This window comes from Rhinolophus ferrumequinum, chromosome 8, assembly GCF_004115265.2.
Source record: "Rhinolophus ferrumequinum isolate MPI-CBG mRhiFer1 chromosome 8, mRhiFer1_v1.p, whole genome shotgun sequence".
In the NCBI taxonomy this organism is placed as follows: domain Eukaryota; kingdom Metazoa; phylum Chordata; class Mammalia; order Chiroptera; family Rhinolophidae; genus Rhinolophus; species Rhinolophus ferrumequinum.
Genome location: NC_046291.1, coordinates 31,575,181 through 31,602,060, shown reverse-complemented (window position 1 = coordinate 31,602,060; position 26,880 = coordinate 31,575,181). Strand labels below are relative to the sequence as shown.

Sequence of the window (26,880 nt, the reverse complement as noted above, 5' to 3'; positions counted from 1 at the left end):
AACAATGTCTAATCATGTCATAGAGAGGCAGGGGTGTAGTGGGTAAGCCACCACCTCAAGAAGCAGAATGACTGAATTTGAACATTTGAATTCTAGTTCCATCATCTACCTGCTGTGTGCTCTTTGGTAACTCACTTAACCCCTCTGTGCTTCAGTTTCCTCAGCTGTAAAATGCAGATAATTGTACCTATGCCACACATGGTTTGTCAGCATTAAATGAGTTAACACATGTAACACACTTAGAGCGGTGCACATAGAAAGTGTGCACTGCCTAGCTCATAGAAAGCTCTGTGTTCACCAGCATTTTCATTAACAACAATAGACGTACCACTTTTTTTATTTTTTTAAGGACTAAACATACATGAAAACATAACCATACTATGTCATATTAACACTGAAGCATTCTGATGGGAGAGAAGAGAAAAATATCCTATTTGTGGGTCTTTGTTTAGGTGTTAAATTAGTTATTTTAGTAAACTTCAAGACAATGCAGCCAAGAGCCCTTATTACGTTCTAAGAGATACCTCACTCGCCTGGAGAAGATGCCCCTCCTACAAATGTTTTAATCCCTCAGATTTACAAAACAGTTGCGTCTATTCTTTTTAATTTAATTTAATTTAACCTGGATAAATTACTATCTGCTGAGACTACACAAATTCATAATCTTATATTAGTCATAATGAAAATTTTCCCCTTAATAATACAGAAAAGCAGTTGTTGATCCTAATTGCATTAGTTTAAACTGCAAATGGGTGCATTTTAGTATCAACTGGGGGTTACAAATAAAAAAGGAACACAGTAGCAAATTATAACTTAATATGTTACATAATATATCTCCAATTTATATAATTGATATGACGCTGGTTTCATAATTTAAACTCTTCTTTCATATAAAGTGATATTTTGGGTTACATGAGTACATTTTAATAGGTACTCTGAGTTACATAAATCCTGACCAATCATTACTATGTCTATTATGAAAACCCATCTAAATGTTTATTGAGAGCAAATACTTCTCTCTATCCAAGGACCACCAACATAATCACGTGGGAAGAGAATGACCCCCTACCTCAGAGTACAGACCTCAGTGTGAGTTGAATGACTCCAGAAAAGCATACAGAAGGGAGACAATTGGAATGCCGTCAATGACCGTGTCGGGAAAGGGTGCAGGATAGGTGACCAAATACATTTGAATTCTAACTCGGCCCATCTCACACCTGCTAAGCTCCAGGTAAGACTATGAAAAGAAATTGGGTCGATCTTAGAACTCTAAAATTCAGAAGGGAGATAGAGAGATGTCATCTCCTTTCCATGCCCAGAGGATGCAAGGTCTGATACAAACATACCACCAAATGGGATTACAAACCATTGCTCCTGCAAGCAGGGAGCTTTGGTGATCTCTTTGACCAATTCCCTACCCAGTAATGGGCTCGCCTCAATCATTGTAAACACAGGAAAAACCTTCCCTAAGAGTTTCCCCCAATGACTCTTTCATAAAACCTCCATCCTGTTGCATCCTGTAGCAAAAACCAGAGGCTAAAATAAAGACAAACAGTCATCTGTTATTAATTCCTGGGACATCTTTAACACAGGACTGTCTTCCTGACTCTAGTAAGCACTCAGTAACTAACCCACACAGTGCTGTGTATGTGCTTTTTAAAGAGGAGAAAGACCAAAATGTGGGTGATCTAGAACAGACTGCCTTCTTCACTTGCTCCCAGAAGAGTGGGCCCAGCTTTTATCTGGGAGATTATTAGGCCTTGTAGAGGGCAGAGGTTTGACTGTACTAAGAGCTTTCCAGCATCTCATTCTTTGATTTACAAAACTGACAGAAAGAATATGTCAGAAGTACTTCTCTGCCGAGTGTGAGCTGGAAGCTGAGAGGAACCTCGGGTGCTGTGTATTTGCATATAGCCTGCAGCAATCTTTTCCAACCTGAGTAACAAGCTTGTAAAACAGTACAGCAGATTTGCTGTTCTGTCCTGGGTGATAGATATTTCTTCAAACCAATAAGAGGCAGACAGATAGAGGAAAACCTCTGTGTTTTCTCTCACTGACACACATAATTTTGCCAACTACTGCTTTTGAGCAAGCAAACGGTATGCACTGTCAAGCCTTATGTCAGACTCTTTAGAGCTCTCAAAGCTGCCATCAAAAAAAAAAAAATTATGTTTCAAAACGCTGGGTTTTAAATGCTCATCACAACCATGTGAATTCTATCTGGCACCTCAGAAACCAAACCGAGGTGCCCATGAGTGACCAAATGGCCAGCTGAATGCTGGCTTTTCACCCCTGCCTCCCAATACCACCGAGCTTGTCCTGTATCACACTGCAGATAGAAGAGGTCCCTCACATCTCAGGGTTCCCCTTCGTGTGCCAAGCTAACTGATCACCAAACTGCCCGCTTACTGATCCGATGCAGATGCATGAATTATTATGCAGTTGAGATCCCATAAGGATTTTGAAATATAATAATATTGTATCTGAGAAAATCTGGTCAAAGTATAAATGTAAAATGTGCACTAAAATAAGACGTCAGAAACTTACAATTCTGATATTTCACGAAGAATTAACTGAAATTATAAGAATTAGATGACAGAGCTCTTTTCCATATAAAAAAGAAGAGAAAGAGAAAGTAGGGCATTTTTAAAAAACATTTTAATATTACAAAATGCTCCATGGCCAAGGATTTTTCTACCATCATGAATGTCAAAATCGACTTTCTTTAAAGTTGGAGTATGGTGACGTAGCACCAAGACTGAGAGTCGTATCAAAGGAATGCTTTAAACATAAAGGATCTACCCAACAGGTAACAGCACTATCTACTGTAGCATTTGTAAGTGTTTTAATGAATGTGTTTTTTACCAAATGAGTTCCTCGAATGGAAACTGTACTGCATCTTCTTAAAACACAAAATAACCTGGGTCTGCAACATATGACTGTACCATGCATTTAAAATCGATACAGTAGTCAAAGACAGTTATACTTTGGAAGGGAATGAAATAAAAAATGACTCACAATATACACTGATCAGAGTATCACCAATTTTAGGTTGTAGGTTTCCTACTCATAATTCCTCAAAGTTATATACTTTTAATGGGACATACTTTAATTATTAAATAAAAGTTGTATATCACGGTGAGTCACTCTGTTTAACCTGAATCACTTTACATGAACGACAAAACGTAGAACTCAGAAGATCATTCCCCTCCAGGTCATAAGCATTCAAGCCTCAACTCTGAGAAGAAGGACTTTAAGAAATTTAAAAAATACACCAAAGCTAACGACCACCGTGTCCAATTTCCTCAAACAAAACAGCTAACTGAAAACATTGCTAAACACTTCTATGATCGTGAAGGAAATAATGAGCTAGTTTTTTTTAATAATTTCCAATGATACAATTTTTTTTAAATGGGCAGATAGAAATTGCAAGGTGAGAGGTAAAGTGAGATCAGATAATTTTTTGTGTGTTTGTTTTCTTGTACTTCCTACTTACTTCCTACTCAACTACTTCCTATTTCCTACTCAACTGCATCCGGCAAATGAAGATGGATAGGGTCTTCACCTTCTACAAATTTACATACAGGCAATAATTCCACCAGCTGATTGCCACGTGAGCCATAGTTACGTATCTATATATTTCAAATAACACATATTTGTGACAACAGAAACAAATATAAGGAACACAGAACTATAAACACTTGTATTAGATGTTCCTTCTTAACTATACATTAAACAAGAAAGTAAGATGAGCACTATTTTCCCCTTGGCACTCAGTTAAAAACTAGTGTTTCAGGTTTTGCTGTCTGCAAGGGAACAAACATGTGTTCACACATAAGAATATTTAATTTTATGCAGTAAAGGAGGTAAGAGTATAGGGGGCTTGTTAGAGATTTGTGTCCGCCCAGCCAGTGTTTCACATTTTGGCCCATCCTGCTCTAATGAGGGTTGAAACATTGTTAACAGCAATTTGGGGTAGCTTTTTTAGCTCTCTTTTGAGAGCCACAGAATTTTTTTCAGAAGCAGCTTGTTTGTTAAAAGTTTGCTCCAAGGCCTAAAATTTCTGAATATGCACCTTTTTTCAACATTGCCCTTATAAAGAAAAAACTGCAACTGCGGAGAGTCTCCCAAACATGAGCGTTTAATTAAAGGAAAAGGGGGGAGGGGGGAGAAGGGGGGAGAAGAGAAAGAGCCAAAGAAAGAAACCGAAGAAGCAAGACAAGGCAAGAGATCATTTTAAATATTTTCAACAGGGAGACTGTCAAAGTTTTAGCACATAAAAAACTTGGCTTCGACAACCTATGTCTTTTAACCATCCTCCCTCAAAAAAAAAGTGTGATTTTCTGAATTCCTTTCCAAGGTTATGATTGAGCTTACTAATTGTTTATTTGAGATCATAGTATTTGCAGGCATTTATAGGGTTAGGTTGCCATTAAGTTTAGCAAAACAAAAATAATTCTGAATTTAACAGCAAACATAAGTTTAATTTTTTTTTTTTTTTTTAATTTCAGAGCATAGGAAACCCATAGATTCAAAGATTTAAGAGACACATCAACCAAGTGTAACACATAGATTTGTATGGCTCCTGATTTGAATAAGCAAACATTAAACATATATATACACACACACACACACACACACACACATATATACACATATATATGTATATAAACATGACTAACACTAAACATATACATGTTTTTAAAATAGGCTTTATCTTTAAGAGATACTTAGTAAAATATCTGTAGATAAAATATGAGGTCTAAGATGAGCTTTAAAGTAATCCAATAAGGGAGAGGTGAGAAATGGGTGGAGGCAGAGATGAAACAAGATTAACCATGAATTGCTAATTGCTGATCCTAGATGAATTCCTGAATACTTAATATGCTTATCTCTCTACTTTTTATGTCACATGTTTCCATAATAAAACATTTTAGAGAATTTCAGAATAAAATATTAAAACACTGAACAATTTAAAATGAAAGTGTATTCATTTCTGAGGATGAAATTTACTTTAAAGTAGTTACTATGTAAAGTTCTTCCCAATGGTATGTTGTAAAGATCTAATCCACTGGAAAGTATATAATAATAATAAATAACTATAAAATAATAAGAAATAAACAATAAGAAAGTAAGCCATTCCTTTTTTAATATAAATATCATTACTATTTTGGTTCTAAATCTTATTCTGCTTATTTTTATCACTGTTTCTAATCATAGACTTGAATTATTCTCCCTACCTATAACGCCTTCAAACAGATGAGGTCCAGGTAGATACTGACAAAATATCTCTTAAGTTTTGATCAGAAGAATTTGGATCCCAGCAATCCCATAAGTACCTTTTGCATAACTACCTCTTGTTATTCCAAAAGTTATTACTGGAGTGTTTTGCCACCACGAGCACAGCTAAAACATCACTTGCTATGGAATGACAACACAGAGTGTTCTGGAAATGGTGACAGGTGATCAATAAGGAGTAAGATTATATTTCACTTCTGATAAGAATAGCTAATTCATGAATGGGAGCCAACTTCACAGCAATGCACAAGAGAAAAAAATTCTTCCTGGATAAAGTTCAGTAAAATGAACCTTAAACACTGTTTTCATTCAGTCAACAAACATTTACTGAATTCCCACAGACTTCACATTGTGCTATATATTACTATTATAAGGAAACAAAATAGTTGCCAGTTCATGTGTCCAAATGTAATTATTGAAGAAAGTAAACCGGCACTTTTTAGGAATGCAGGTACTGTATCTCCAGGGTAATAAATAATACCTTCAAGTTCATTTATTCATTCCTCCTATATCAAATGAATGCCTACAAGAAATGCCATGCAAGCTCCTGGAAAGCAAGATTTTTTTTCAGGTTCTTTATCTCCAGAACGTGGAATTGTGACTGGCACAGAGTAGACATGTAATACTGCTGATTAATTATTTTGAAGATTACAATTCCTAAAGAATGGGCTTTATTTTCACATCAGGAATAATTTTGGCCTTGTAAACAAGAATTGTATACTGGAATTACTCAACCTACTGTAGGCGCTACTATAAGGTTAGGAGTTGGTTTAATAGACAATAATTCTGTGAAGTTTCTGTTGTTGTTGTTGACTTGTTTGTTTTTAATGAAGTCTGTCTCAGTTACCTGGAAAAAGTATCTCCATATATTTCATCATGGAAATTAAATATGTATAATCTATCATTATTGAATATATGCAATTATTAGCAAATAAATGTAATTTTTGTGAATTTACTGACCATGCAATCTGAAAGGTCCTAACTTGTGCTTGCTTTGGCAGCACATACACAAAAAAGCCCAGCTTTTTAGAGTTTATGTCAAAAAGTAACACACGGGTATTAAAGAATTGCCTGCTACCCCAACTCTAAAGGCCCAGTCATCGAGTCTCTCACAGGCCAGCCCTGTGGTTAAGAACCCTGACTCTGGCGGTAGGTCACTGGGCTTCAAATCTCAACTCTCCTAGTCTCTAGCCCTGTGCCCCTGTGAAAGTTACTTCCCCTCTTTATTTGCCTCAGTTTCCTCAAAATGGGAAACAAAACTTACTTCAAAGAGGTGTTGTGAGAATTAAATGAGTTAGTACATGTAAATCTTTTAGAATAGTGCGGACTACAGTATTTGCTCAATCAAGGTTACCTAGTAGTATTAAGACTCTAAGCAATGCCTTGGTTTATACATCACAGAAGCTCATTAATGATCTATTGATATTTTTATAAATCTTAAACTGAAAAAAAAAAACAACAGGAATATATCTATACCACATACAAGTTTTCACACAGATAAAATAGGGACAAATGAACTGCTTATCAAAATTGGAGAATAAGATAGAAATAACTTCCAACTTTTTCAGAGAAGAATTCATGGAGGAGGTAAAATTTCATACTTATTATATATTTTTTTTCTGATTAGAAAAATAAGATTCCACATACTCCCACCACCCACCCTGTTGACATTAATATATTTCCCTTGTCATTTTTTTCTATGCATATACAAAGGTGTAATCGGAAAATATGGTGAATGTTTAAATAAAAAAAAATGTTATTACAGTAAAAGACACATTGCCATTAATCCCCCTCAAAATACTCCCCCTTGCTTCAAATACACTTATCCCATCGTTCTTGCCACTTTCTGGAGCGGTTCTGGAAGTCCTCTTTTGTGAGTGTCTTTAGTTGAGCTGTCGTGGCTGCCTCGATGTCCTGAATCGATTCAAAACGTTTACCTTTCATGGTCATTTTGACTTTGGGGAAGAGCCAGAAGTCACATGGTGCCAGATCCAGTGAATAAGGTAGATGAGGACACCCTGTAATTTTTTTACTTGATAGAAATTACTGAACCAGAAGCAATGTGTGACATGGAGCCTTTCGTTGTGACCAGAAAATACGTTGAATGCTGCTGCCAAGCACCAGCCAACAAAAAGGCAGGGCTCTTCAATACAGGAGGCGGCACACTGAATCTTAGTAACAGTGTGTGACAAGTTTCAACTTGTTCAGCACAGTCAGTCAGGTGTGAGCTACGGTTCAAAGAAGGTATGTTTTAAAGTGTGCCATAAATCATCCTCCATCATGACAAGACTCCGTGTCACACATCGCTTCTGGTATACAGCAATTTCTATCAAATAAAAACATTACAGTGCATCCTCATCCACCTTATTCATCAGATCTGGCACCATTCGACTTCTGGCTCTTCCCCAAAGTCAAAATGATTCAGGATATCAAGGCAGCCACAACAGCACAACTAAAGACACTCACAAAAGAAGACTTCCAGAACTGCTTCAGAAAGTGGCAAGAACAACGGGATAGTGTGTTCAAAGTGAGGGAGGGAGTATTTTGAAGGGGATTAATGGCAATGTGTCTTTTACTGTAATAAACTTTTTCCTTTGCTTTTTTTTTCTTTTTCTTTTTCTTTTTTTTTTTTAAGGAGGGCACAGCTCACAGTGGCCCACGTGGGGATTGAAAAAGCAACCTTGATGTTATCAGCACCACACTCTAACCAACTGAGCTGGCAGGCTAGGCCACCCCTCTAATTTTTTTAATTTAAACATTCACCATATTTTTTATCACACCTTGTATATGGAATTTTACATAATCGAGACTGTACGTGGCACCCTGCTTGATTCACATAATACTGTATGAAATGCATTTTTCTATTGCTTTTTAAAATATCTTAAATAACTGCATAAATTTAATTACTCCAACATAAATGAGAAATAATAGTGATTAATACACCTCCTCTTGAACCCATAATTTGTATGTACCAATGATACCAAAAGTAAGCAGCCAGAAAGGATTTTTGTTTATTTATTATTGTTTGGCATATTTATTTTTACTTACATTTGCTGATCAAAACTAAAATTTAAAAAATATTTAAAATTTACAGAAAGCAGTGGAGGGAGACAATGCCCACTTATAAATCAAAGACACACAGGGAGGAATCACACAGCCATCACGGCCACCTCCCAAAGTCCATCACCCACACTAGCAACTACGAAGAGCTACTTATCAGTAGGATAAGAACTCTCTGGACAATGTGGTGAGGTCCATGGCTATTACCAAAAGCCTTATGGGACAAAACTGAAAGTATGAAAAGGAATGAAGAAAGAAGAAAGGGAGTGATGAGTTTAATTGGGGAGGGTGGGCTTTACTGCACAGCAATACCCTAGGTTAACCCAAAGACTAGACTTTTGATTCAGAGACATGGACTCATCCACCACATAGTGTAAAATACACTTGCTGTTCATTAGACCTTACCCCATCTATTGTGGGAAATGCAAAGAGCCTGCCATATTTTGGCTTTTTTGCATATGCAAAACAGCAGATCAAATGAATCCTGCATCTCATGTCCTTGAAAATCACAGTTAATGGTATGTGTGCTGGGAAATGCAGGGTTTGGGTCGGTTAGAAGCATAGTATCCATGATTTATGACAATATTTTGTGCCCTTATCCTGTCTTGGTTTCCAATATCTGGTTTGAAATAAAGAAGATTATTATTTCAAAAAGGGGTGGGGGTGAAGGATTGGAAATCCCTGAACTCCGTTTTAGTGGAATTTCTATCATCCTTTAGAAGCAAAACTCCAAAATAATGACATTACTACTGTTTTTTTTCTCTTTTAAAGGCAATCTGAATAGTATTCCAATTCCATTATTGAGACTCTGCTGGTCACGTTAAAATGAAAAATCCTGTTTCAAGAGCTTCAATTTTTAAAATAGGCTCAAGCAACCCACTCTCCTTGCAATTTAGTTCTGCCCAACTTTTCCAGCAATTGAAGAAGGGTTTAAGGACACTCAGTTTCGCTGCTATGAATGGATTTGCCAGTGACTTCCCCATCGTGGGGGAATTACCTAAACACTGAACAAACAAACTAAACCAAACCAAACCAAAAGAGAAAACCAGACAAATAAAACCTCAGGCCTTGAATATGCTGTCATATTTTGTTCTACCTCCTCTTCTGGCTTTCTCCCACCCTGCCGTTTGTCCAGCACATGAAACACCTGTCTTATCATGCATTCTGTTTGTCCTATAATAAACATGCAGCAAACTGTACACATTTGATGATCTGAATGACAACAAAGATCAAAATAAACAATTTGAAGTTTTTCCATTTACCCACGTCAGAGATCAGTAGCATAATTTAAAACAAAATAAACAAACTGCAATTTTTGTTTCCCTCTGTGAGATTACCGTACAGGACCTAGTGATGAAGCTTTTGCTTACCTACAAAATAAAGTATATCTGCCATCTACGTTGTGATTCAACTCTTAAAAAGTTTAATATTTAGTATTCTTTAACCATGGTTTTCAAAAACTGAAGAAGCAAATACTCGCTTTTGACTTTTCCATTGTTTAATCTTCTACTGTGGACGATATTTCTTGCTAGTGTATCTCACCTGGGTGTGCAGAACTCTCGGTTCACACCACTGAACGGAACAGTGTGGCTCCCTAGTGCAAGTTTCCTGAGACCCCCTTCCCTGAGCCTGTGCCAAGAATCAAATCTTGGCCACTTAGTGCTCTGGGCTCCACATGTGAGCTCACGGCGCGTTGAGCAGCCGTGCTAACTGAGATGGATAGCCCTGTCAAACAGGAAGCTGGCACACCAGGATGCAAGCAGTGGGATACAATGACCTTTACATTCAGAGAAAAATATCCCTAAAATGGCATGAAAAGTTTATGGGGGGGGAGGTGGGGGTTCCTTTATTTCATTTAGGCAAGTAGCATGAAATAAAAGCAGTGGTGCCAGTATGCAATTTGCTTGAGATCAGATTTTGAAGCCCTCACACAAGGAAAAGTCCTCAGAGAAAGGAAATGAATCATCCTTTATTACACTGCTTTCAAAGCAGTGGACTCTACGACTCAGTTGTATTAAGGACCCAGACAGGCCAAGCGTTCTGGTTCAGGATGCACTTGGACTCACAATAATCCATGGATACTACCTGCCCTAGGAAATTATTCCTGACCCCCTGGTTTTGGAAGGGTTGCTTTTTTGGTAGAACTAAGATATAATTTAAATACTTAATTAAAGCATTTTTTAAAAAGTAATGATCTGCTTACAGAATCACAGTCTAGAGCTTGGGAATTTATATCCCATGTCCTAGGTCACCATATTTGTAACTTGGAATAAATTGCTTAATCTCTCATCCTTCCCTTATTTGAATAAACAGACTAATGACTGCTAGTTCTTAGGAATATATGAAGAGGAACTCATTAAAAATATAGCAAAGATCCTTGGCACATACGCAAAGGTTAAATAAAGATGGTAAATTATAAGAATATACATGGGAAATATGTAAAACAAAACCTGGAAGTCACATATTTCTCTCCTTTAGCTATAACCATTATCCTAAACACAATTCAATCATTTCAGCTTTACCAGAATAATTCCATTGGGTCAAAAATTTTTTTTTCCATTCTTCAAGGTTTGGGAGGTATTTTTGTTGTTATTTGTTCTGTCAATTCTTTGGCATGAAAGAACAATGGGCTATGCTTCAGAATGAAGCGACACAAGCTAACAATGGGCTCTCCAGTGCTGTACAATACACAGTGAAATAATGATGCAAATTTAATACTTAATTAAATAGGTAACAGAAATTAATCGCAGTCACTGAGATTTTTTTAAATGAATGGAATACATCAAAACTACAGAGCAGTTTTCAAAGATACAAAAATATGGAAAGATGTATCTACGTTTTTCTATTTAATTAAAAGGTGAATTGTAAAGTGCAGAAGCTGCAGTAAATGTATTTTTAAAACTGAATGTTTATAAATCATGTATTAAAGTTTGTTAAGTTAGGAGTCAAATATGTCTGCACTGGCTCTGAGAATACCAATTTGGGGACTGAAAGAAAAAAAGAAAAATAACAATTATCAATGCAAAAAAAAAAAAAAAAAAAAAAACTTGTGATGATCACTTTGAAATGCAAGTTGATTTGTGTGGCTCTAGAGGTGCTGGTCAAATTCTTCCTATTCCCCAAAGAAACCAGGAAACAAGACTCTGCAAAAAATATTCTGCTGTTCACAGTTTGGGAAAGATGCTAAATCTGACCTTTCTCCTCCAACCCTTGTTTGGAGATTTATTTCAGGGAGAACATTCTTCCTCAAATCATGACACAGGAAAAGCATGAAGAGGAGAGGGAGACGCATTGATACCTTGTGCCTGAGCTGCAGAGCTGTGGGAGTACCCCAGGGCCAGGAGCGCGGTCTCCACCAGCTGGCTAAAAAGCACGTCTTTTCGAACCAGGACGAACTCAGCGTGTTCTTCTCTGTTGTCATATTCAAGAGAGCCGTCCAACTGCTCCACCACACAAAAGACAGGAATCATCAAACCTGGAGGGACAAAATTCAACAGCAAAACACAAATATTACAAAGCAAATCTCAGTCACCATGATGAGAAGGGAAGAGATAGTTATAAAAGTCACTCATCTGTGATAGACAGTGGTTTAGATTAAACATGCTTCTTAGTCAGTGGGACTAATGGGAAAGCTGTGGATTTTCTCCCTTCCAGTATTATTATCAGACTGCAGCAGAATTGCCCTGGGCCATGGCAGAAGCCCTCATATTCTAGGCATTAAAAAATGAAGTGTACCAGGCAGAGGTGCCCTGAGACACCTCAAGTTCATAGGCTGCAGTTAGGTAAGGGCGAAGCAACCTTCTAGACACTTGCAGCCTTCCTGTCTATGGTTTTCATCATTAACTTAATCAGGACTAGTATTTTTCAGATCAGATTTGCTTTTGTCTGGAAATGCTGTAAATTACCTAGTAGGAAGACAGATCTGTTTTCAGGGCCTAAACTAGTATGTGAATATGTAAAAGAAAGTCAATGGGCATTTAAAAGAAGTTTCTCCTGTATCTTTTATTTTTCTAAATCCTGATAAATAGGTCATCAATTATCCTGAAAATACCTTGTTCATGAAAGTCCTAACTGATGGTTAACTTATGTCAAAATATACATCCAAATACAAAGCTTTGTCTTTCTTTAATTATTATTTTATACATTAACACCAGTTACCATTAGAAAGGGATTATCACTTCTTGTGTTTTCAGAGAAAAGAAGTAAACTACACTAAAGAATAAAGCAAATTAGTCTAGTTGAAAATCTGTTGAAATCTGTTGTCACTGAAATATTTCTCTGCTTTGTATCAAAGTGTGAAAACCTAAAAAATGTTTAATTTGCCAAAGATTTTTTATAAACTGTTTTTTTTTAATTTTTTTTTTAAAGTTATGCAGGCATTTAAATCTAAACACAGCCAAGGCGTAAGAAGATCAAAGTTTTACCAACATACAAGTAATAAACATAGACTCTGCCCTATTTAATTTACACAAATTAGTATGCTATGGATCTGTTCTGGGTCTTCTCTTTGTGCAAGAAAAATCAAAAGTTACAAAGGATGGATGGGCAAGCAGAGAGATGGGGAAAACAGAAGGTCAGCTGGTCACTGCGAAGGCACTTCACACGAAAAATAAGACCCTCTGTGTGAAACGACAGATGCAAGTACAGTCTTTGACACATAGAAGGCATAAGATTTCTTCTAGAAGCCCTTCCCTATTGCCCAGACCCTACAAGCCTCCTGACTCACTCTGATCTGAAAATCAGAGGGTGGGAGCAGACACTCTGCAAACTACCAGGTCACAGATTTAGATTTTTGTTCTAAAGATAATACAATGGTACAACTGGTTCCCATGTGCTAATTATTATTATTAAAGATAATAAGTATTGGGTGTAATTATTAAATATCATCATTATTAACAAGAACAATACTCATTAAAAATTGTTATCATTGAAGATCATGGTAATTATTATTAAGCCTGACAGTCCCACAAGTCACACCATCCCATACCTGGGACAACTAGTGACTCAGTATTCACTCCTAAGAATAACAAAACAGCACTATTGTCTATCCAGGGTATAGATGTATGGAAAGAAGGAAATAAGGGTAGAGCAGACTGACGGTTTTAGACAAAGAAGAGAATTTAATCTGCCCACATGGTGCCTTATAAAATAGCTTTTTATGTTGTGACCAGTACTGGCATATCAAATGCTTATTTATTTATGCCTAGTTTATCCCCACATCTATGTAAGACATGTGATGAACAATAAAAATTGGATGTCTCCAAATATCTCTGTGGCCATTCATTTACCCAGTTTTTGATTCCCTGCACACCTACTGTGCGCCAGGTAGCCCTCACGGTGCCAGGTATAAAAGTGAGAACAAGTCAGAGGTGAGTCCTGTCCTCAGTGCAGGTGCAGGTGTTGTGAACTCTTCCTAAGCAAGCACAATGACATTTTATAGGGCCCGTTCCTGACCTGCAAGGAACAGCCCCCATTTAGACCTTTTAACTCTTAAATACTGGTATATGATATTTGTCCGAGGAAGCAGGTGGATTTCTATTTTTAATGATTTAAATACATGCACACCTAGGGCCATGCAGTCAGTGGTGCCATAAGCTACTTCAGCACTAATTCCTTTGTGTACATAAGTTTCGAGGCTGAAAATCCATGTGCAGTTCCTTATGTCAACACCTGAGTGTCACACATCTGGGAATTACAGATAAGACCTTTAAATGAATCCAGTTGCCCCATGAGCTATCATGTATCCACGACTTAGGAACCATAAATCCTCTTCAAGTGTATGGCCAATTGAAAAAACTTAAGACCTTACTAATTTTTAAAAATAATATTATCAGATCAATGAGCTAGATACGAAACACATTAAAGCACAGAGGTCTACATCACATAGGGATTTATGTTTTGAAAGTGTCGATTACCAAAATATTTCCTAAATATGTTAGGCAGTGACTGAAGTAAGCAATTGTTATCTGACATAATAACAGTAACTCCTTACAGTCAAAAACCAAGCAGCCATCCCTCAGAGGCATCGCCTACTTTGAAAAAAAAGGAGGGGGGAACGGAGTTTGAGGTCACTTATAAAATAAAACAATATTAACCAGAATGTACGATGATAGAATTTGTTCGGAAGGCCCATACGTACGAGAGGCCAAACAATATCATCAACAGGTTACATTTAATCCCTAGAAAAATGTACCTTTTTACTAGAATTTAATTGATCTGAACTATAATGAAATTTTCACAATGAAATGCAATTTTTACAAAAGAGGAAACCAGGAAAAATAGATTCAGTTCCTAGTGACAATGACAAGAGCAATGAGAAATAGTAAAACACTGAAATTAAGGTGAAGTGTGAGGAAGAAGAAAATTAATACACAGGTTTAAAAGCCTTAAAAACAGCAAATCCCCTGGGAAAGAAAACTATAAAAGGATGATTCGAAATATATACCAAAAAAATGATATTTATCCATTTGGTCCTCCCACTCTCTCCAGGCAAATATAAGGGGGAGAAAAGAAAAAAAGAAAAGATAAGAAAGAAAAAAACAAAAAAGTGACAATGAAAGAAAAGAAAAAAAAGTGCTTGGAAAGCACTTCAAAAAATAAGAATGGGAAGAATTAAAAGATAAGTTCCAAAAAAAGAAGAGCAATGTAAAACTAAAATGTATTTACAACAAAATTTGGAAATAAGAAGAAAAAAGAAACTCTTGTTCTAGCCTATATCTAGAGCTTACGGCCTTATTTTTTCTTTTATTGTAGCACAGACCCATTTCCAGATGATCAAGAAGAGAACTTTGAACCCTTTTCATGGTAAGCCTCGCTAAGCCTTTTACAATTGTGGAAGGTAAGCAAGTAGCTTAATCTAAAGGACAGGCACACAGCCCCAGCCATTTGCAAAAAATTAAGAGTTGTTCTGACAATTGGGATAAATGGTGAATTCTGTTGTCATAGATGCAAAATACGCCTGGGACTCTCTCTAGTACAAAAAGGCACTTTCCCAACTGTCATTAGTTATGATGCTCAAATTGTCATTTTCATTATGACATTATTTCTGACCTGTGTGTAATTATATAGAGTTAACCTGATCTTCACTACTAGAGCCATGCGAACAGAGTCCTGTGGGGAGATGGTTAAAGGTGGCGGTGACCAATTCCACGTCAGGAGGCAGGCAACTCTTGGATAAAATCCTGGCACTACCACTCTGTACCTGAGGGAGTGACCTTGGATAACTTATTTGACATCTCTGGGGCTCAAATTCTTCCTGGGCAAAATGCAAATAATATCTACATCACAGAACTGTTGTGAGGATTCCACAAAGTAATGTAGTTAAGGTTGTTTGCTAACAGATAGCCGTCAAACAATGAAACCTATTTGTTTTTCTTTTTTCAAAATCAGTACCATTGTACAGAGGAAAAAAGAGACGAACAAATTTTTTCAGGGTCCGTAGTCAATGCCACAATACTAACTAAAAAGCATTTCTTCAAAATAAAAATGTTACTAATAATCATCGAATGATTCGTCTGATGATATAAGATGCAAATAATTACGGCTTAAAATTTTCAGTGTGCCCCATCACAAAAAGGTAGAAGCGTTAAAAGCACTGTACTTTATACTCCAAAAGTGCCTACCCAAGATAATAGCTATTAGCCATGTGTGGCAAACGAGCATGGGAAATGTGGCTGGTCCTGTACTGAGATGTGCTATAAGTATGAAATACACACTCGAGTTCAATGATGTCATATCAAAAAAGAAATAAAAATAAACATACCATCCATCATTTTTTCAATTAAATGCCTGTAGAAATATTTTGGATCTATTGAGCTAAATAAAATATATTATTAAATTATTTCCACCTGTTTCTTTGTTTTAAATGAAGCTACCGGAAAATTTGAAATTACACACGTGCCTCGTACTTTCTTTCTATGGGAGCTGCTGTAAGCAATCTGTCAAAGACCAATATACACAACGGTTTTTCTGACAGGATAGATTGATCCAAAACTGAGAACTAGAACAATGGAGCGATTGTCTTGAGCATTTCTGGACAGCCCCTCAGTTAATTTTCCACTGTGTTCCAGATCTTAGGAGAACTGAGGACAGATATACTCTTGATTATACTCCACAATCTAACGTGATATCTTCTCTGCATCATCAAGCAAATTGTACGTTAGTGTTTCATTCCAAATTACATTAATCCAACTTCATGAAGAGGAGAAAGGCTTTTTTCCCTTTCCCTTCATTTTAAAGAACAATTATAGTTTTCAGGAAATGCCACAACACTGGCAAGAAAGGGACCTGAGGAACAAGTATTCTTTAATTCTCTGGGTGTCTAACCTCAACAATGAAAGACAAAAGAAGGTCCAGCGGTGAGGGGTCTAAATGGTAGGATTCTACTGCCTCCCACAAAAGTTAGGACACAAAAACCACCTCTCATTTGCATAGCTCCTCCTAACTCACCCCTTAGGCTAACATACCTAGTCCCTTAATGTTCTCCCCACATGCACCCTGGGGAGAGGGTTATTCTCATTCTCCTTTAGTAAATGAGGAAATTGAAACTATGCAAAAATAAGTAACATGCCCAAAGAAACCCAGCAAAGCCAAAGAAGAGCAGTTCAGATTAGCCAACTCCAAATTCCAAGGATGCTGCTTTCTTGGGGGTTGAAAACAACACTCCCAAACCCACACCCACAAAAATTTAAAGGCTTGGCCTTTTAGTGAAGGACCCTTCACCACTTGCTAAGTCCAACGGGTGACTTGCACTGCTTGTAAGTGCATCCGCCTTTTGAGGGCCTACTACCCGTCAGGCTAGACAGAGGAAGACCCAAACAGGTGCCTAACCTTCAGTCACTCACAGACAAAGAAAGACTCACCCTAATGTGTGTGAGCATGGGCTCCGGCCTCCTCCCCAGCCCTTTTGGATCCTCTGTTCGCTCTCATTCTTCGACCTGCCTCCTGAACGATAAGAACTAGTCTCCTCCCCTCTTTCAAAGGGCTCCCGAAACCGTGTGCTTGGAGATGGAAGGCGACCACGGAGGCTACTCCCTGCCCTCTGGCTGGCAGTATATCTGGTTCTATCCCGAGAGAACTGAAGATTACAAAGGCTGTAGGGCAGAGCCTCTCATATCTGGTATTTGTACAAAACTGGACCTGAAGTAAAGCACCACACTCAGCGACCACCACAATCAATAAATCGTAGAACCCCTGAAACACTGAAACAAATTCTACCAAGTAAACCAAGTGAATAAATAATACAGGGTCTCCCAGAAGACGGGGAGAGAAAGGAGTGACGGGTGGCAACTATCTATTTTTTTTTCTTATTGCAAATTTACTAGAAAAACAACACAACCGCATACCTGCTCTATAACCTCATATTCATTCTCTCTTTTTCTCTCTCTCTCCCCGCACCCTCCTCTCTCTAACAATCACAGTCACACAGACAAAAAGAGAAATAACCTGCCAGAATTAACCTCTGGACACTTCTTCCTACCCTAAAACAATAAAGGCAAGTCTGAGCACCAAGAATTGCAACCAGAAACAGAAAGGAGGAATGAGGTGTCCCTCACCTCTTCCTTGGGCTCCCAGGCAAAATTTCCAAATGGATCAAATGGATCTTTCCTACTCTTCTGTTTCGGGGCCCTGCTGCCCTCTCCCAAGCACGCAACCTCCTGAGCTACGGTAGCCAGAGGCTCCACATTCCACCATCCCACTCCTGCCACTCATTTCCCCAGGGGCTGAGCTCGAAAATTCCAAAGAGATAAAAAGATGCTAAACTTTACTGTTTGAACGGTTTAGTAGTGCCTTAATCTCCTTAGATATATTTTCATTGTAAAAGAAATACACTGTATCTCTGTATAGATTAACTTCTAATAGAAGAAATTTCAGGTAATGAAATAAAGACAGACATGTTTTCACCAGTCTTGGGATGGGGTGGGGGGTGAACAAAAACTTTGGGGGGGGGGGCAAGGGAGCTATCCATAGGTGGACCAGAGGTCCTCTAGGCTCCCCTAAGCCACTTTCCAAAGTTCCTCTCCATCCTTTGCTTGCGAATTACAGATTCTCTGAAGGATTAATTCATTTGTTATTGTTGCTTGTTTTATTTTTAACTCTTGTTGAAGACGAAGCTGGAGTAGAGACAGAGGTGGGACACGGAAAACCTGGGTCGTTCACAGGTGGAGAAACAGAGTCAATACTACAAGGAAGGCAAAATCTGCTTAATAATTACTCTAAGGGACAAACTGAGCTAAATGTGCAGAAATTCAATTTCATGTTCATCCATGACCCAGTTGCTTGTATCTCAGGATTAGACCTCCAACGAAAATTTCAACAATAAAGCTCCTTGATGCCTTTCACCCTGCAAGGAGGTGGAGTGAGAAGGGGTAAGATTATCCTCAAGAAATATGTTATCCTCATAACTCTGTCTAGTAAAACCAAAAGCTACTCTGCGGCCCCTGAAGCAGATCTTAAGTTTGGAAGATAAGAACAAAAAAAGGCCAGGGGTGGGGATGGCCAGGTAAACACTGGTCCTCTCTCACTTATTACCCCAAAGGCTCAAATTGACCTTAAAGTGCTAGGGAAGAAATATGGATCTGGTATTCCAGACCTCTGATTCCAGGCCTGTCCCCAAACAAAGAGGTCACGATGCAACCTGAAGCCAGATCTGAAGGCTGAAGGATAAATTCCAGGTCTCTCAATACTCTTCAGTTACAGAAATGTGGTGGCAGGATCAAGTTGGCCTGGCAGTTTGCAAAACAGGATTTTACAGGCACACAGAAGGCACAGTGTGGCTACTTATCTAAACAAAAAAGCCTGAGCTACACCTGGGAACTTGGCCATAGCAAGCCCGACCCAAGAAACTAAATTCCCTGATGTCAGAAATGTCCAGTTAGAGTGAATGAGAGGGCCGCCTTTTCCGTCTCCAACATGGGCTGGACTTAGGTCTTCTTCAGGCTCTCACTCCCCTCTCCACCCCCAAGGCTGACCGATAGCCAGCTCCAAATAAAGATTGGCTCAGTTTAATAAAATGTAATTCCAGCTAGACATTAATAACCACCATTAATAGGCAGTGTCAGTTCTGGTTTCTGTCCCATGACACCCGAGCGGCTGAACCTGTCTGCATCACTTTGGCCCTACTGCATCATATTCAGCACCGGCAGACAAGGAAATCTTGCCAGGAAATGATCCACACAAGTGGATTCAGGAGCGTGTTCCATGTTCTCTGGGGGAAGCACACCAGACCACAGGGCCACGCACCACCACTGCTCACAGACCACCAGGAAGGCACTGAGCTGGACTGGTATACAACTCAAGGGGCTGGCAGCACGATGCCCTGGAACTGTACACACCCTGGGGGTCTTATCTGCAGTCCTAGTCACGTCCAGCCTTGAAGGACTTCAGCGTCTTTTGTAAATTTAGTAACCACAGAGAGAGAAACAAAACGTGTATTGATCCTGGATTCAATTTTTTTTAAAAAAGGACAACAGTGCAATGTGCAAGTTTCTATATCACAGAAGAGTTCAAACATATGGCATATTGTTTAAATATCCCCTACTTCAACACTAAATTCTTGAGGTTCTTTTCCCAATGGATTGGAAACGCATATATTCATAAATCTTGAGACTCGATGGCATGTTAAACTGACTATACCATAATTCATTAATACCAGATTTCTGTCCTCCATTAAGTAAAATTTTATTGTGGAGGCTTCTGAGAGAATAATTTTTTAAATAGTATTTAAGTAGAGATATATTCACCACTCCCCTCATTCTCATTATCATCTCTGGAAAAGGAATTTGCAAATCAGAGTCCCATTAAGTCAAAAGAGAGTCAGTAAAAATTGTCTTTATACTAACATTGGCTTTATCATCTCAGGTTTTGAGCTCTGCCTAAATGTTATTTTATCAAACTTAACAATTAAAATTTTTAAAAAAAATACGTTGATTAATTTCTCCAGTGTAGTATTAAGGAAAGGTTAGCTGTACTGAGGTTCTCCAGCAAGGAATTAATAAAGGAATCAAGCACTCGGCTCTCAATAAGAAAAGACTGCTCAGATTTCTAGTGGGAATATTTCATAGCACAAGCATGTTTTCTTTGGGGAGTTTAACTTACCAAAATTATTAAAAATTGAGATCAAACACTGGCGCAAAGCCCCATAGGAAATCATACTAGAGTGGAGAGAATTTTATCAAAAAAAAAAAAATTTACCCTGAAAAGGTAAAGTTTTTATAGTGAAAAATAAAAGCCTTTCTCCCTTACAAAAGGAAATTCTACTATGTTTAGGGTTCAAATAGCATGTAAGGATATGTAAGGATGTTTAATAGATGTGTAAAAATCATCACTGTGAAATAAATGCAGATTTCCCAAAGCCGAGCTTAAATACTCAGGCTGCCATCACCATCCTCTCCCAGCCACTAAAAGCCAGTCTCATTCTTGTACCCAACAAATGCCTCTACTGAGATGTAACAGCAACCAAGCTCTTGAAAAGGCTAACAATAGGAAGAGAAAAAGAAAAGACTAGGAGGAGAGAGTCAGAAAGTGAAAATCATAGTGTGTATTCTGCAGTTCCCTAAGGGGACACTGAAATCTGTGGATTGCAATACATAGGTTATTATTATTGTGACTGAGATGAAGTTAATAAAACCCAGCATACAGACTGGGGAAACTCGGATCCCCGCGGATGGACTACTTCCCAGACAAGATATTTTAAGTATATATGTATGTACCTGCGTAATTTATAGCAATTACTTAAATAAGAAAAACAGAACAGAGAAAACTAGTATATTTTTTCACTTTATGATTCTAAGACATCCCCTTTATAATTTATATAATTTCCAAAAGAAAATATTAAATTTAATGTAAAAAACCTAAGAGACAACTTAAGCCACTGCATATAAATTCACTGAAAATCTTTTCATCCTTCATATTATCCAAAGGATACCACCCAGCCAAAGGAGGAATATTATTCTACTTTGAACTATGTTTGAGAAGTGTCACCAAAACCCAAAGTGATTTGCCTCCTGAAAAAAAGTGATAAATCTTTATACTAAAATACAAATTTCCACCATCCTTAACGAAAACAAAACAAAACAAAACAAAAACCCTGTTCTAGAAAAGTACTACACCATTTTAAATTTGGGGTAACCCCAGATCTGAAATATCTCAATTTCAAAAAGATTTCACTCCCAGAAGATTCCCTGGATTCATAAATTCTTTAACTCTAAAATTATTTCTGAGCCTCAAAAGGCGGCAGTTTCGAAATAGCTCTAATCTCCCAAAATCAACACAAAAATAACAGAAAGACAAATCAAAGACGCCTTTTCAGACACCGCATTAAAGGAGAAAGAGGTTCATTTTGGGGTTATCTTAGAGGTACAGTGCAGGTTTGGGTGTGAACTCCGCTGTAAGAGGCCTGGCCTGTCACGGTGAGAGATGCATCTTAGCACCATCCCTGCCCAGATCTAGATAAAAATGATAAAAGAAATTATACCTAACCGTTTCCACGAATATAAGTTCATTTCTTTATTTTAACAGAAGTAGGATCAACAAACAGATATGTTTTCAAAGAGCAAGACTGTGTTTATTATATATACATATATGTGTGTGTGTGTATATATATATACACACACACACATATATATACATATATATATATATATCTATATGAAAAGCTGGCTGTGAGCAAGAGGACATCACTGAGTCATATCACAGGAAGAAAAGAGCTGCATCTCAGAAGCTTTCTTTGGTTAAAAAGAACTGTCTCCCTCAAACTCACTTTCAAGCTATACATCAATCTTCAATATAATTATGTTTGACAGAATATAAGCTCTTGGCAGTTAACTTGTTTACAATAAATGCTTCGTTTGGGTACATGGACTGTATTTCAGTCTTATAAATATCAAACACAAACCTACAACAGTCCCATTATGGGGCTGAGAATTATTTTGCTATAAATCTTTTTATTGGGGGGCCAAGGGAATTACTTTGCAGCTTGTTTTCCACTAACCACTTGGAACAGTGTGAAAAGAGGTGCATTTATACTCTGACCCTGTGCTAATTGGAATTCTACACATTTCCATCGGAGAACGTACAGTATCAATCCTGAACGTGCAGGTGGGTCCCCAGGCAGTTTTGCCATGGCGGCAAAAAAAGTACACGTGCAACAAAATGGTTCTTACAAAAGTCACGGCAGTTTCCTACAGTTCTTTTTCTCTTCAAAGTCTCTAGGGAACTAATGACCATTTGTGACAGCATTGGCAGGCTTTCAATGGTAAGCTCCAGTTTGAGGAGATTTATAAGTTAGCTGTAAAAATGTGCTTAAGGCTCAAACTTACTATATGAATGGGCCAGTAAACAGAGTTCGTTTTGCTGAATGTTACCTGGAGATTCATTTGAAAAGGGAAAAAAATCAGGATCACCTTATTTACCCTTATAAAGTACCTTTACGTGGGTCTTAAATGTGTAGTAACTTCCCTTTCAGAGAACAATTTGCTCCTCTTAGATGCCCTCAAGAACAAAGGGTGTTTGGTCTCCTAAGACCACATCTGCCAAAACTATGGGACAAAATCTTGTCTGACTGGAGCCTCGTCGTAAGCTGAAAGCCTGGCAAAGGGTCGGCAATGCCCTGGCTTTTATCACCACTCTCCCCCATATACACTTTTTTCCACGCATGTACCTTCACTTGCATTCTCAACACCCTCTGGTTTTCAAATGATGGCAAGGTTTCTTCCCTTGTTCCTTAATTTCACAATTTTCTTGTAGTCAGTTTCCTATAGTAATTTAACTTTAACATAGTATTAATATATAGAAAAGATCATTTTAAGAATCCCAGTTTAAGTGTGTTTTCTAAAATAACTAATACTGGGGAACACAATCACTTTTGCACTTTATAGTGAGATTCCAACTTCTTTCCTTCTAGTCAATGTTATAATTTCAGGTGATGTAAATAAAGAATTTTTGTCTTTCAGCTTCTAGTAAAGACAACAAGTAACTGATTTATAAGTTTCAAGGGTTATCAAATACAATTTTGTATAAAAATATTTTATCACACGACTTTAGTATATGAGAGAGAGAAAGAAATACTTTCATTGCATTATCAGCCTCACAGATCTCTCTTGTTAATAGCAAAAGCACTAGTTTGCAATGTGAACTAATGGAAAATTATTAAATTCACCTAAAATAACCACTACTTTTTTAAAATTAAATAAGCCCTTTGAAAACCTTGACTATTTAACTGCTATTTACTCAGAGGAGGGGAAACATGGAGAAGGTGACTGTACGAAAAAAAAAAACTTTTTTTTTTTTATTGTACAACAAAAATCCCCTCCAAGGCAAAAGAGACATTATGCCAAGTTCCACCCAGAATTAATGTTTAGGTTTAAGTTATAAAGTCCAGAAGAACAGAACCACTAATAGACCCTTAAAGCTCGTGGCATTCGTCAATGCTATTAGGTTATGTAAATGTTAAAATTGAAAAACGCTTTGCTGACAAAAGTATTTTAATGAAAGCACTATTAACTAGACTCTCTGGACTGATTTTTTTTTTTTTTTTAAGCCTTTTGAGCTGTTAGATATAAATTCCACTCTGAAGGGGATTATGCTTGGGACAGTTCTGGGACTGAGACCCCCAACAGGAAGGGTTTACTACCTATCTTACTCCTTTCATTTTGCCACCCTCAGAAAGGTTTTTAAATATTTACCCCAAGAAAACTCTTAGCTGCAGATGACAGAAATATTGTCCTCTAACTCTGTCAATAGACGCCAACCTTGGGCCCCAGCTGTTCTGATGGCCAACACTATTTGCAGTTTTAGTAGAGCAGGGGTTAACTCCACTGTCTGGGCCAACTCCACTGTCATCACCCAAGTTTCCAGGAGATCACAATTTCTATGAATAGAGTAAGAAATACAGCCTAGAGTGAAAGAACACTAGCCACTGATTTTGGCTGCTGCCGGCCAGCTCGCTCCAAGTTGCTGAAAGCTCCACTCTGGGGACTGAGGGCTTGGAGGCTGAGCAATGTGAAGGATTATCAGTGTAATGATTCCAGGGATTGCAGATGGAGGCCAGAGCCTGTGCATCTCGGGTGACAGTCTATGTCACCTGAATGAACGTCAAGTGATGCTAACATTTCCATACACATGGAAACTCAGAATGCTCCACAAATTCATGTGGGCCGAGAAGAAATAAGGGTGCTCATTATTCACCTTCAACTCTCTCCCTCCCCTCAGGCTGGTTATGACCTCCAGAGGAGAAAGAACAGCAGGCCCGGACACCTAACCCTTACTTGGCATGGATCTATAACAAGAGGAACATTCATCACTTTTGACTTCCATTTACACAGGTGAAAAAAAAAAAAAGAGGCAGTTATACCTTACAGGGACTCTAAGAAAATGTGATTTCCCTTCTCAAACTACATATGAAGACAAAATCAGTGAGCACTTTTCATGTCTCCCAAGCAACCACCTCCCAAGGGCTCCACTCCGTATTTCCCAGGGATGAGCAAGAACCGGATGATCTCTCCCCAAAACAGATTTGAGCTAATAAACACGACAAAGTGAGTGAAAAGCACTTCAGTGATTCTGCAGCTTTTCCAAGACGAAAAATTTGTACATGGTGTGACAGGTCCACCTCATTTTTCTTAATGATGTTTTTATTATTCTTTCACTCAATTAAAGCAGAAATGGATATTGCATCTTCTGACTGTATAATTGTTATTGTAATCTGTTTTCGATCACTGCTTGGGAAATGGGTCCAAAACAACATAAACTCTCCACTGCCTCAGAAGGCAAGTCATTTTCTTTTACTACAACACTTAAAGAGACATTTATCATGCTGCTCTCTTAACATCTTTGGATTATGACAAAAGAAAGTTCTTCTTATTCTGTTAACCAAAAAAAAAAATGTTTTGAAAATACTGCTATTTGAAGAGTTTTGATATGAATGAATTTTCCTAATAAGCTATCAATTTTGCCTTTCCTTATATGTAGAAATAATTGGAATCTATGCAATAAATGTATGTAATTTTAATATAGGGAATAAGGAAATATGAAAATGGATCTTACCCAGTTATAAAAGAGCTGATACACTTACTTTCCAGCCAAAATAAGTCAAAGATACTTTTAGAAGGAAAAAAAAGATGTCTGTGTTGATGTGATGAAGTTCAAATTATTTCTATGAAAAATACAACTCATCTCTGTCAAATCTTAGTGTTTTGGAAAACATTTGCTCTAACTAGAGTCTCTACTAAATTTTTTCATACCTGTGCAAATCTTCAACAAAATAAAGGAAGTCCCCAAGCTGCTGTGCACATTTCCGTAACTGTGCAACTATGAGTGGGCACCAGTCTGATATGAAACGCATCCCTTTTCAGAAGTGATAGGTTGCAGTGTTTCTCCTTAACTTTTTGATCTTTGCATTACGTTATACTACAGTTTAATAACCTACTGTGCTAAGATAGAACTCCATTCCAATGATAAGGCAACTAGTTAAGAGCAAAACCAAATTTGCCTTATATTCTAGCAAATAGTAATAATACTGGGAGCAACTAAAACTGAAATGTATTTCACCGAGTTTTATTATCCTAAGGTGTCATAACCACAAATAAAGAATATTCTTACTATAAGACTGGCATAATTTGTTGATAACTTTATTTCAAGGTTCAAATTCTTGAAATTTTTGTTAATGCTTTTTTTTCTTCATTTTAAGCATTTGTCAAACTAGTAACTATTATATTCTTTAATTTATTTTTAGGTTTTAAAGGTATACACATCAATTAAAAACAAAAATATATATATATATATATATATATATACCACAAATCCAATTGCCATAATTATATATCTAAGACACATTTATTCCATAAGGTCATTTTTACCTAGTTTTTTAAAAATCTGGAATACGTAAGACTTTGCAAATGAGAAGCAAAAGATTCAAGTTGTAGAAGATAATTTCTAATGCAGCCTTTCACTACCACTTATATTGATTTACCCCAATTTTTAAGCCACTTGCTATTAAACAGCAAAACAATTCTGTTAATTGAAAACAAAAAAATTATATAGATAGACTTCCATAGTTCTGAAAACTCCCCCAGGAACATTTTTACATAAACACTGTGTAGCATGAAGTGCTGTGGGGCTTGTTTCATGAAAAAGAAGAAAATAAATGTTTGGTTGATCACTGACAATAAGGGAACCAATGTGACTATAGAAAATGGAAAATAACACACTACAGAGGCTATGTCTGCGCTTTTTTGGAAATCTGTAAGTCCTCAACTGGCTTTTGTTTTAACTCATACCTCAATTCCACTCAGGGCCGCCTGCTTTGACTTTGAAATATCTATCACATTACTTGTAAGTAGTAGGATGATGAATCCTTTGTATATAAAAATCCATTTTTAACACACAGACATTTTCAAATCTCCGTTGCACTTTAAAATCAAAGGAATGCACAGCTCTCCTTACTGGCACCCTAAATTAATGCTGGAGAGCAGTGGTGACTGGAAGTGAGAAAGGCTCCATACAATCAAAGTCAGCTGAGGGAAA

The 26,880-nt window shown here is 37.4% G+C and overlaps 1 protein-coding gene across 8 annotated transcripts in view; it reads right to left on the bottom strand.

Annotated features, from left to right (window-relative positions):
• Nucleotides 1-26,880, bottom strand: part of SATB2 (SATB homeobox 2) — a 282,872-nt gene that overhangs the window by 139,088 nt on the left and 116,904 nt on the right. For all 8 annotated transcript variants that reach the window (XM_033112094.1, XM_033112091.1, XM_033112095.1 and 5 more), the window contains one exon: nt 11,657-11,833. In XM_033112094.1, coding sequence (XP_032967985.1) covers nt 11,657-11,833 — 177 coding nt within the window. The remainder of the gene's footprint in view (nt 1-11,656; nt 11,834-26,880) is intronic.